At 44.0% G+C, this 11,784-nt stretch overlaps 1 protein-coding gene across 1 annotated transcript in view; it reads left to right on the top strand.

Annotated features, from left to right (window-relative positions):
- The first annotated feature begins 1,911 nt into the window (after positions 1-1,911).
- Positions 1,912-11,784, top strand: part of SLC2A12 (solute carrier family 2 member 12) — a 28,967-nt gene continuing 19,094 nt past the window's right edge. Inside the window, exons 1-2 of the mRNA XM_083827735.1 lie at positions 1,912-2,268; positions 9,006-10,328. Coding sequence (XP_083683861.1) covers positions 2,151-2,268; positions 9,006-10,328 — 1,441 coding nt within the window. The 5' untranslated portion in view covers positions 1,912-2,150. The remainder of the gene's footprint in view (positions 2,269-9,005; positions 10,329-11,784) is intronic.

Genomic DNA, 11,784 nt, shown 5'->3' with positions numbered 1-11,784 from the left:
GATGGCAAAAAATAATAGCAAAACTAAGGAGTCAATTCTCAGATATCTGATTACCTAAGGATGGAACATATTGTTTACATGGAAGCTTGTGTAAGTTCACAAGCACAAACTTAACATTTGAGAATACCTGAGTAACCCCTGCGTTAAGACAGCATGAGGTGGGGAAAGTCTGTCATCAGTTCAGGCTGTTCAGGATGCCTCACATCCCACCAGGCATTCCTCCCTTCGTTCTGCCAGACCTCCCTGAGAGCCAGCGAGCCTCTCATCCCTGCTCTGTGAAGCTGAACCTGCCGTTAAACTCAACACTCAGCTGACCTCTCTTCTCCTGAGTCCTCAGTAGGCAGTGGGAATCACGCACGGGACCAGTAGGCATCCTCCTTGGAGAGCATTCTCCGAGGGCAAGTGCCTGGACATGGCAGTTCTCTGACCTCTCCAGGACCATTGCACATAAAGATATTTGGGAAGTGGGAACAACTGTGTAGATCTGGAGTTAACTGAGTTTCCAGAGAGGGGGTGCTTAAGCAGAACTGTGGGTTATATGAGGAGGTTGGTTACACGTCGCTTTGTAACAGAGGACTCTTGTCACAGGTGGGTTTAATCTTTGGAAATACTTCCTCTCCTTCCCCAGCCTAGACAGCCCCTCATTTACTCCCAGACATCATAATGCTTTCTTTAAAGTTGACAATGATTGTTTGCATGTAGCAGATGATGAAGCAACATCTCTCCGGAAGCGGCAAGAAATTGTTACTAGCCTGGAAAGCATCCCGTACCATCTGACGGGTAGGTATTCTACATGGAAAATATGTCACACATGAGAGCAGAGCTAGCCTGACTCACTTATCCCTAAACCAAAGGTGCTGCCAAAACCAAACCCGCTGGGACTGGTATTCCTGCAGCGTCCCCACTGCTCCAGTGTCTGAAGCTGACAGGAACGTAGCTGTCAGATGGGGAAGTAACAGCATCTTTTGTCACATTTTCTTGTTAAGCAAACACTGATAAATTGCATATCATGTCTGCTCTACTTCAGGAAAAAATGTTTAGGACTTCCTGGAAATATTGCGAAAGCTACCAACTTCCCACCTCCCATGCTATCAGCAGGCATTAGTGTATTAAAACAAAACAACCAAACCAAACAGCAAAACGTGAAAGAAAGAGAACAAATAAGGAGCCTGCAGTGCTGCCAAATTATACAACAGTGATTCCCACCTGCGTTGACTTGGACAACTCGCCTCACTGAGGCCAGTGAGTCTGCTGAGAGCACCCAGAGGCTCCTGCACCGGCTGCAGGAGCAGGAGTGGGAGCAGGGGCAGGAGCAGGATGGGGCAGGCAGCCCCGTAGGCAGCTCTCTGGCCCGTGCTGTTGCCTTCTCTGCTGGTGTGGTCCACCCCTGGCCACTGCTTCCACTTAAGCTGTTAGGGACGGAGCAGCCTCCAGCAGCTCTCAAAACCAAGCCTTCGACTCTATATAACTGAGACCATCTCAGTTTTTCCGCAGATGATTGTTACAGGAGAGAGGGTGGCTTGCCTTTTTGTTTGCTTATAAAATAGCATGCACATCTATGCCATGAAAACGTCCTGACTCCTACCTTCCCAGAGTGCAGAGGACCGACACGGCTTTCATTCCTCACTGCTAAGTCTCAGCACAACTTGCTCGTGACTCACGAGAATGAAGTGACACCGCGTGTGTGCGTTCAGTGCCCGAACTTTAGCTGTCACAGCAAACGCTCCAAAGCCCCCCACCCCGTGTGCCTTCCCTATTAAAAAAACGTGTGCGTGAGCATTAGGGAGAGGAGCTAGAGGGAGATCCCTGAAGCTCGTGGGTAAGGAATGTGCACCGAGCTGTGCCTGAACGTCTGATGTCTCCAACTATTTGTTAAAGGCAAGGGCAATACTTCCGACAGACGGCCCTCCCCTCGCCTGCAATAGGCTCCCAAGAATAGCAACAGCCTGTGTCACTGGAAAGGGCAAAGCCTTCTGAAATAGCAACAAAGTTGTTCACAAACCACTTTGCGGTTCGCATTTGGTTTCAGCCAGCTTCAGCAACTTGTTGCCATGAGGAATATAAGCCGGGCTGCCCTGGCCGGCCGGGGCAAGAGGGCTGCGCTCTGAGGGACCCGTGGCCAAGGTGCGAAGCAGGGCACGGGAGCGGCGATGGTACCCGGGCAGAGCGTGGAGGACCTGGGCCAGCAGTGCCAGAAGATGGGAGCAGGGGAGGATGAGGAGGGTGGCAGAGGTAGCGGGCACCTCCGCCAGCTGCCAGCTGCAGCAGGTAAGGTGGTGGGGCCAGGGGCTGGCTGCTGCCGAACAGCAGGGAGCAGCTGGCGGGGATGTGGGAAAACCACGCAGCGCTACCCGGGGACTCCGGGCATATGCACTGCCTCGGTTTCCCACAGAGCGAGAGGGGAAAGCGTGAGCGAGGAGGGGAACGTCAGCTTTAGTCTTGCGTCAAGGCAGATGTGATACCCTTCCCTCAAGGCCCACCTTTCGTACACGGGTTGTCCGCGGTGTAAATCCTTTCCTTCATGCGGATCAGTCACCTGAACAGAGAACCCACCACACCTGGGATAAGAGAGGTCCTCCAACCCTTGTGTGCTCGATTCAGCCCTAGGGACTGAAATCCAAGGAAGCCACGTGAGCAGGACACCTGCTCATGCTGGGGCAATTTTTGGGGTGGGGGGACAGGGACTCCCTGCTGTCTCTTCTACTCTAGCATTTCATGAGGGAGCAGGGTTTCTGTGCTGACACACAGAGAAATCAACTGCTGAATTTCTTCTGAAATGATTTTTGAGTGCTGAAGCTAGATTTCATATCTCTTCACCTTTGCTGTCACCCCCAGCCAGCATTTTTAATTTACAGTGTGGTTTTGCATCTCGCGTCCTTTCTACTGGCAATAAGATGAAATGAAAATGACACACAAATGTGACGTTTCTCACCCACAAGATAGCTGTGCCCAAACAGGAAAGCACTGTTGCAAGCCAGAAATGACTATGATGTCCTGAGCAAGTTTTGTTCACGTAAAAATGAATGAACTGACTAACCAGTGCATGCTCAGATAGCACAGGCACAAATCCTTTGTCCGAGTGCAGTAATGATCAGTCCAGAAACATCTGCTGACACCTGGGAGCAGAGGAAGCAGAGGTTAATGAAGAACAGAAAAGCAGTTGGTGTGCAGACGCATTTAACGTTACCTAAGGGTATGGGGGAGCAATGCAGATTGCTACAGGATGGCGTTATCAAAGGGAAGCACGGCAGTTACAATAAATAGGCAGCAAAGCGACTGCAGTGCGAGAGCTAAGATTAGAAGAGTATGTGCAAGTTACACACTTGGCCTTACCCTCAGAAATAAGCGTAACCTGAGAAATTCATAATCACATTGCTAGGAATTAAAAGAAGTTGTTGATTCTTACTGCAAAATAACAAAACAAAGCCTAGAAACCATTTAATATAATGACGGGCCAGGCTGCCTGTTGACATAATGAAAATGCACGGCAGAGCGCTGAGAGGTGGAGAGATGGCCTGGCTGGGTCTGCCCAGGCTCTGCATTGCCCTATCTTTCCATCAATTCCAGGACATTTTTATTCATGAAATCTCAATATTACACAATACATTAATCAGACTTATGGTACATAAAGTACACAATACCTCCCACATTGCAGGAATTTAGATGCATGAGAATGTGTGATGCATTAGTTTCTTTCTGCCTTTTTTTAACTCAATTTACAAAATATTTGCTTTGAGTTGGCCTTTCATACTTGGATGGCAGGAGTCATGTTTGTCAAAGAGCTATTTTGAAAATGGGATAATCATCTATGTTGTAGATTCAAATCTATGCAATGAACCCAACTCATCATTATTTTCTCACCTGTGCTTATTAACCAAGGATTGACAGAGCTTGATTTCACCTTCCAAATATCTAAATATATCAAAGAATCTCCAAGGACTAAAAAATCATAATCTCTCTTCCTGAAAGACAATGTCCTTCCATCCTAACTTGAGAAATTTCTCACCTCAAATTACATTGAAGTCAACAGAAGAAGGCACCATGTAGGAAGAGATTGTGAATTCCCCTCCTAGTAAAATAGATGCATTTGCACAGATTACATAAAGAAGTAATATCCCCCTGCTCCAATCCAGTACGTTTTTCTATATACATATTTCACGTTCTCTTGAAAGAAGGGAAGGGAAAACTGCACCAAAGAAACCCTAGTATCTGGACTGATGTGGAGCACCGTGCTGTCATGAGGATTTGAAAAGAGCAGACACCTCTCACAGCTCTTCTGCCCATGAAAGGGGGAAAGAGCATTGTTTCCCAGCTTGAACTGCTTGCAAATTTTCCTGGCGCAGATCATTTATCCGTAATGCCCATGAAGCTTATGTGCAGACCAAGTATTTCACCTTCAGAAAGGCTGCATTTTCCCAAATACATTCTTGAAAATAAGTAGAAAGGAGCATACCCTTACTAGCTTGGCCCCATCCAGTCCCATCAGCAGTACACTGCTATACTGCAACTGCTCTTGCTCTCCTTTTCAGGAACAAAGAATAAACATTTCCAGCAAATGTTCTTGAAGATAAGTTTGTTTGCCAAGTCGTGCTGCTTTTGACCTGAGTAACAGTTATGAAAAACCATTTTGTTTACATGGAGAAACTAAATAATAGACTTTCCAATCACTTGTCACATACCAGCCATGCACTCGTTAGCCATGGGGTTTGTTGCAGGCAGAAGGAGAAATTTCTCTGGAAGCCATCATTAAAATAGTTTGTTCCCCTGGGCTGCACACTGCCATGTATTTTGCAGGCATCTCATAAAAATAAGAGGAATATACATTTTAGGAAACTTTCTTTTTTTTTTTTTAATGCATAAGAACTGCCAGCAACATCATTAAAAATGACACTTAAAAGGACTCTGAGTACAACTACTGCAGCATGCTTTATCTTGAATTGTAAAGCAAAACATATGCTGAAGTCAAAGAGAACTTTGTCTGGAGGAAGACCACAAAGTAAAACTGAGCAGAGTTCTCAAGGCTTATCTTAGCAGGCAGTTTTGAGCTGGCAGGTCCCAGGTACATCAGTTACAGCAAAACCTCCTAATGATATAAGAGTGTTTCTCAGCAGAATAATGCCTGGGAATGACAAGTTAGCTGCTGAGTCTGTTGCCACCATTGCAGGAAGAAAATCTGTCTCCCTCTGTATTACATCAGAACCTGCTTTCCACTCAGGGGTCCACTTTAGATACAGCCCGCAGCTACTTCTATACCACTGTGGGCATGTGCCACCAGCAGATCAACATGGGTATCAGCTGATCCAGTAAAAAACATGAAGACATTTGTCAAGCTGCTGCACTTGGAGATGCAAAAAGTGTATATGTCCTTGAGTGCTTCCCTAGCAAATTCCAGGTATCCAACTCCATCTCCAGCTTGCACAGCCTCTCTGATTACAAATAAATAATCACCTCCGTTGCATTGCTCTGAGGACCATGGGTTGGAGAGAGGAGAGTCTGGGTTGTAAAGAACAGTGCTGGTGGCAGACTACTTTAAGATATTTGAATTGGCACTGTCATTTTGAGTAAGAAACTGGAACCATACCAAACTGGCGGTTGCACATTTAAAGAATTAAAAGCTGTGCAGGACACAGAGCTCAGAGTATAAATAGGAGACACTGCCCAGGCTGCTGTGTTTCTGCTGGAGATCCTTAAACTCAGTTTTCGTCCCTCTGTTACTTAACATTTTTCTCAGTTACCTAAAAGATTTGTGGGTGGTAAGGGTGATTAATAAATGTGATTAATAAATGAGATATATTACTGGTTGAATGAACTTAGGATGGCTTGGCCTGTTGACTGCAAGCGAATGTCATGTCTGGGGTTCCTCTCAGCTAACTTTAGACATCTGCATCTGAGCAAGCAACACAGACTCCTTTTATAGTCAATGGAGAGAAATAGGCATCTGACCCATTTCAAATACCTAGAAGTGCCTTTTTTTTGCAAATGGTTACAGAAAAAATCTAGAGATGCTGCCTTTCTCTCAGTTAGGGAACTTGAACACGCCTATGTGTTTTAACACAGCCAAATGAAAAGTAATTTTCATTCCTGGTTAGGATGTAAAAGGTTAGGCCATACCCAAAGAAAACACACTGAGTGCCTTGGAAAGAACTTGGTCATAGAAGAAATGGGTTGTCCTGGAGAGTAACTTGTAGCTCCTGTACACTGCTCTGACAATCATTTGATCGGTACAGAGCAAAATCTCCACCAGGAGCAGGACAAGAATTGGAAACTCCCATTTGGCACTGTGCAACCACTACAGCAGCACTGAGTCCAGTTCCCAATTTATTAAAATTGATAATCTGGAGAGAGTTCAGAGAACAGAGCTTTGAATACTTAAGGGACTGGTAAACTTGTAAAGACTCACAGGCTAAGTAGCTTAACCAGGAGACATCTGTGCGATGACTTGATGACAGGCTATAATTTTGTACTCAGTGAACAAAGCTACATGCAGGAAAATGGAGAGTGAGATCTGATGGCTGGAAGTCAAAGATGCAGAAATTAGGTCTAGAAATAAATTATAGATAATTTGAAATAAAAGCAATTAGCCATTGGGACAATGTACGATTTAAAGTCATTGGTTTTCAACCACTAGCATTTTCTAAATCAGAGCTTAATATTTTTAATGACCTATTTCAAATAAAAAGACATTTAAATGTGTCCAAAGGGTTATGTTGTGCTGTTCATGAGTATCAGACCAGATGACTACAATGGTCTCTTTTGGCTTCATAATATACAGATTAATCCAAAATCTTAGGTTAAATGGGTCAATGATGAAAGTACGGGGCTATCTAAGCAAGCACTGGTATCAACACAGAACAGTAGTCTGGGCAGAGAACTGTAATAAAAGTAATATGACAGTGTTGTATCATCAGCCTTGATTTTTGGTCAGGGTTTATTGGAAGGGTACATTTTCCAGAGCTAGTGATACACAGCAAGCAGGCATGTCAAAAATAGAAAGGGGAGGGAGAATTAGTTTTTGCAATGATAAAACAAATATTGCATGCGTACCTTGCCATAACCCACGTACTAACCTCTGTTTAAAACAAGTACCATGTTCATGCACATACACAACCCTGTGTCTTTCACAGCTTTCTTGCCATCTGCGGCTTGCCCACCAGCCTAGCGCAGGGGCAGTGAGGGCTGAGGCATACTGAGGGTGCTCAATAACACAGGGCTGCTGCCTGACTAAAAGAGAGCAAACCGAGGACCAAGCAGGAGAGCTGATAGGCAATACCCATCTTTAATGGGCTTACATATATCCCCTGGCCCTGGAGGCACGGCTTATGCCCACACAGCTAAGCTCTGCTACCCTCTGAAATAACCTGGCCTCCTGTGGGCTGGCTGCGGGGTGCGATGGTGGCCTCGTGCCACCAGCCAGGCTGTGTCCGGGAATTGTCAGCAGAGCTTGAGGTGGCATGGGGCAAAATCATGCCAGAGACCATGCCAACAATGCAGCTGGATACATGGCCCCCTTCCAGGGTCGGGGCCTGGGCTCTGGCATTGTTTGTTGTAGTACTACAGATATCCTGCTAGGCCGCTCTCCGCCTCCCCTCGCCTGATTTTCTTCAGAAATGTAATATCCTCTCTTAAATGGGACCGATCCTCGCCAATGTGCTCAAAAGTTACTGACAAGGTACTTTCAGGCAGTCAGCGTGATCAGAGAGCCTTAATGCCTTAGAAAAATAAGCTAAAAATAAACAGTCTCTGCCTAATTTTCTATTGGGCCGTATACCACTTTCCAGCCAAGCTGGAAAGTACTTGCTGCAGGAGAATTGACTGAAATATGGACTCTGTTATGCTGCAAAAGCTACCTCTCCTCAGACACATGCTATCTCTCCAGCTAAGCAGGAAATCAGAAGTCAGTTTACTCTTTTCCTAGCTGTGCCGCAGCCAACATCATGGTGAGAGGAAAATCACACTGGGAGAATGAACAAGACCAACAATAACAAACTAAAATATTCCTCAAAGTTTAGGGTGCAAAAGGCTTCACAGTTAGTAGAGCAGGATCAGTTAAATCTATCTTGTAACAATAAACAATGAATCATAGTTGCATAAAATGAGTTTATTTTAAAGTGGACGTTCAAAGACATATAATCTCCATTTGGTTTAGGTTTTCACCATCTGTTTTTTATTCCTGACATTGTGGCTGACCTAAACTATGCAAAATATCTGATCCTGATATTCCAAAAAATCTGAGATTAGTGATGAGCAAAGCCCAGATAGTTCAGAAATTTGTACCTCAAAGATTTGTTTCCCTCAAATATCTTGGCTGTCTGGATCAGCCTGTTTGTCAGTGCATAGGTTTTCATATGGCAAAGAAAAATAAATCACTGGTAACAGCAGCCATCATGGCATCTTCAGATGAAGCAAAGGAATTAGTAAGTGGTGAGGGGTTATCATACTACTGATTGAAATCAAGGTAGAAGAAATTTGGCTGGAAAATTATTGCTTTCATTGCCCATAGTAGACTGGTTGGGTGGACAAGAGTCCCTCAACTCATTACATGAAAAACCCTGAGAATGCCTCAAGGCAAAAATTGCTTTCTTACCAGAAGGTTACACTGTCAATGTTGCCTTTTGCAATAATGTTCTGAAGCAGAAGATTTGATCATTTAGGGCCCAACCAAAATCTTATTGACTTTTGTTTAGGAAGATGAGGAACCTAAAAGCATTAATTATTATGACATGTAATTACATGAACTAAATATTATATATATATATAATTTACATATATACATACTAATAATTATAATAGTTATTAATAATACTAATACTACTAATTATATATATATATATATTCTTTTCAAAAACAGCATTGTATATAGCCACTGCTGCTGGGTTTGTACGTACCTAACTTCTGCCTAAAAGTAATGAAACATTTTTAGGACTGGTATACCAAAAAAACTTCTTACTGGTTGTCAGAATGTTGCAGAAATCACACTATTAATTTCTTTTTCTCTCTTATTTCAGGCTGTGGAACATTTACATTTCTATCTTCTGCCATTGCTGCTGTAAGTGGACTTCTGATGGGTTATGAGTTAGGCCTTATCTCTGGAGCACTTCTTCAGATGAGCAGCATATTAGCACTCTCTTGCAAAGAGCAGGAAATTGTTGTAAGTTCCCTTCTTTTTGGTGCCTTATTTGCATCCCTTACTGGTGGATTCCTGATTGACCGATTTGGAAGGAGGTTTGCAATAATTATTGCATCTTCTTTACTTGTGTTGGGAAGTCTGATTTTACTGCCCTATGAATCATATGGGATACTTATTGTGGGACGGATTGCCATAGGTATTTCCATATCATTATCATCAATCGCGACATGTGTATATATTGCTGAGATTGCCCCACAGCACAGAAGAGGCCTTCTCGTATCATTGAATGAACTCATGATTGTGATAGGCATTCTCTTTGCCTATATTTCAAACTACGCATTTGCCAGCGTATCTCACGGCTGGAAGTATATGTTTGGCCTTGTGATTCCACTAGGTGCCTTGCAGGCTATTGCCATGTATTTTCTTCCACCAAGTCCTCGGTTTCTTGTCATGAAAAATAATGATGAAGCTGCAAGGAAAATACTGGAGAGACTACGAGAAACTTCAGATGCTACTAAAGAACTCACTTTGATCAAGTCTTCCCTGAAAGACGAACATCAGTATAGTTTCTTGGACCTGTTTCGTTCAAAGAACAACATGAGGGCCCGAATGTTGGTGGGGCTCACATTAGTCTTTTTTGTGCAAACAACTGGGCAACCCAACATTTTATTTTATGCATCAACTGTTTTGAAGTCAGTTGGGTTCCAGAGCAATGAAGCTGCCAGTTTGGCTTCTACTGGAGTTGGAGTGGTTAAAGTGGTCAGCACAGTCCCAGCTACGTTTTTTGTGGATCAAGTGGGAAGTAAAACTTTTCTGTGTATTGGCTCTTCTGTTATGGCAGTATCACTGGTCACTATGGGCTTAGTGAACCATAACATACACGTGAACTTCACGAATGTCTGTAGAAGCCAGTCTCTGGAGGATTCCTATCTCCAGAGACCAGGAAACCTCACTGGTGTCACCAATGGGAGTCTCAAGGACCTCTTTGCTGGTATGGCTTCACCAGAAAGACTCTCCTTCGACACACACAGAAACCCTTATGTCGCCAGGACAGGAGAACTGAACAGGACTACCCTGGCAGAAGGCAAAAGCATGATGGGGTCTCACACAGAAAGTGGGGAGGTTCCCGTTGTCCTGAAATGGCTCTCGCTGGCCAGCCTGCTTGTTTATGTTGCTGCCTTTTCCATAGGTCTTGGACCAAGTAAGTATTTCATTTTTTTCTAATTCTATGTAATGATTTACTTATAAGTGAATTAAGTGCTGGGATGACAGTGTTTTCTGCTAATACACATTGGTATTATCACAGACCGTCCTGGTGGGCCTGATGTGTACTTTTTGGGAAGAAGTCCTGCCCACTTAAGGTCAATGGTCTTATCTCCCTTAAGTTCAGTGAAATTAACTGTTCACCTACAGTAAAGTTAGAAACTGGTATGAGCTTTGTACAGCAAAGTTACAGGGCTCCTGCCTATTTTTCCTCTTCGTGTTCTGTTGTGTTGTTACACGGGGAAGGTGAAGATGTATGCATTTGCTGCTGTTATCCCATAAACCCAAGATAAGGATGAGCTCTCGACCTCTGCACGGTAAGACAACATTAAATCCACGAAATGTCAGCATGCCTGAGTCCAGTTGAGGACCTGGACCCCTGACTGTATAACAGCCTTTAGATACAGATAAGAAATATAAGGCATCATAGTTCATGAGCAAACTTAAGCGTCATCATCATCACTACCCATGGTTCTATGAAATGGAAGAACATGAAGGAGAGTCGCTGTGCAACGGAGGCACTGTTGCAGCTGCTGTCATACGTGCTGAGGAAACACTTCTCCTGAGGAGAACATTTCTGCCATTCCCAGGCACTAGGAACTAAATCCCTTCATATTTTTGTTTTGTTTTGTTTTGTTTTAATAGCACTTGCATATTACTGTACTTTGAAGGGGTTGATTTTTTAAGCCACATTGCAAAAAGCACATGCACAGAGTCCATTATTTATTAACTGACTTTATGTGTTCTTGTGCCCTGGCTCAAACTTGACTTGCAAACACACTGTACGCCTGCTGCACTATTATGATAAAAAGCTTCCACAAGAATAAAGCCCAACAATTGCACTAACAGCAACTCCCCTGCAGTATTTATTTATTTTAAATATTGCTCACTGGGAGAGCTGCATGAGATAAACATTCATTGCCAGGGCAGCAAGCTTGGCTGTGTTATTGCAGCATTGTTCCCTCCCTTGCAGACCATCTTGAGGCTAGATTCTGCTTTCAGTGACACAAGTCCAAAACCACAGGTGCAGCCCTGAAAAGAATATGTTACTTGAGCTTTTCCTTGGGTGTTTCAAAGGCACAGTTAATGACCCTCAGGGCAGGGGCACAGCTTCAGATTTGGACTGAAGTTTTGGACTCTTGCTGAAAGCTGCTTTCCTGTTGACCTGGCTGTAAATGTGCTCTTGGTCATTTGGGCTGGCCCGATGTGACGCTGGTGATAACAATGCCTGCTTCCTTCGGGGCTGTGGAAACCAAGGTGTGTGCCAGGCTAATCTGAGAAGTCTTTGAGGCCCGTGTTTGTTTTCTGACCTCTTTCTTGACTGAGAACACAAGTCAAGAAAGTCTCAAACAGCACATGGGGAAAAACAGGCACCATCTCAGCTGCAGCTTGTT

Source organism: Anser anser (genome assembly GCF_964211835.1).
Source record: "Anser anser genome assembly, chromosome: 3".
Classification (NCBI taxonomy): domain Eukaryota; kingdom Metazoa; phylum Chordata; class Aves; order Anseriformes; family Anatidae; genus Anser; species Anser anser.
The sequence above is the reverse complement of the archived record's forward strand: the minus strand, read 5'-3'. Positions and strand labels throughout refer to the sequence as shown.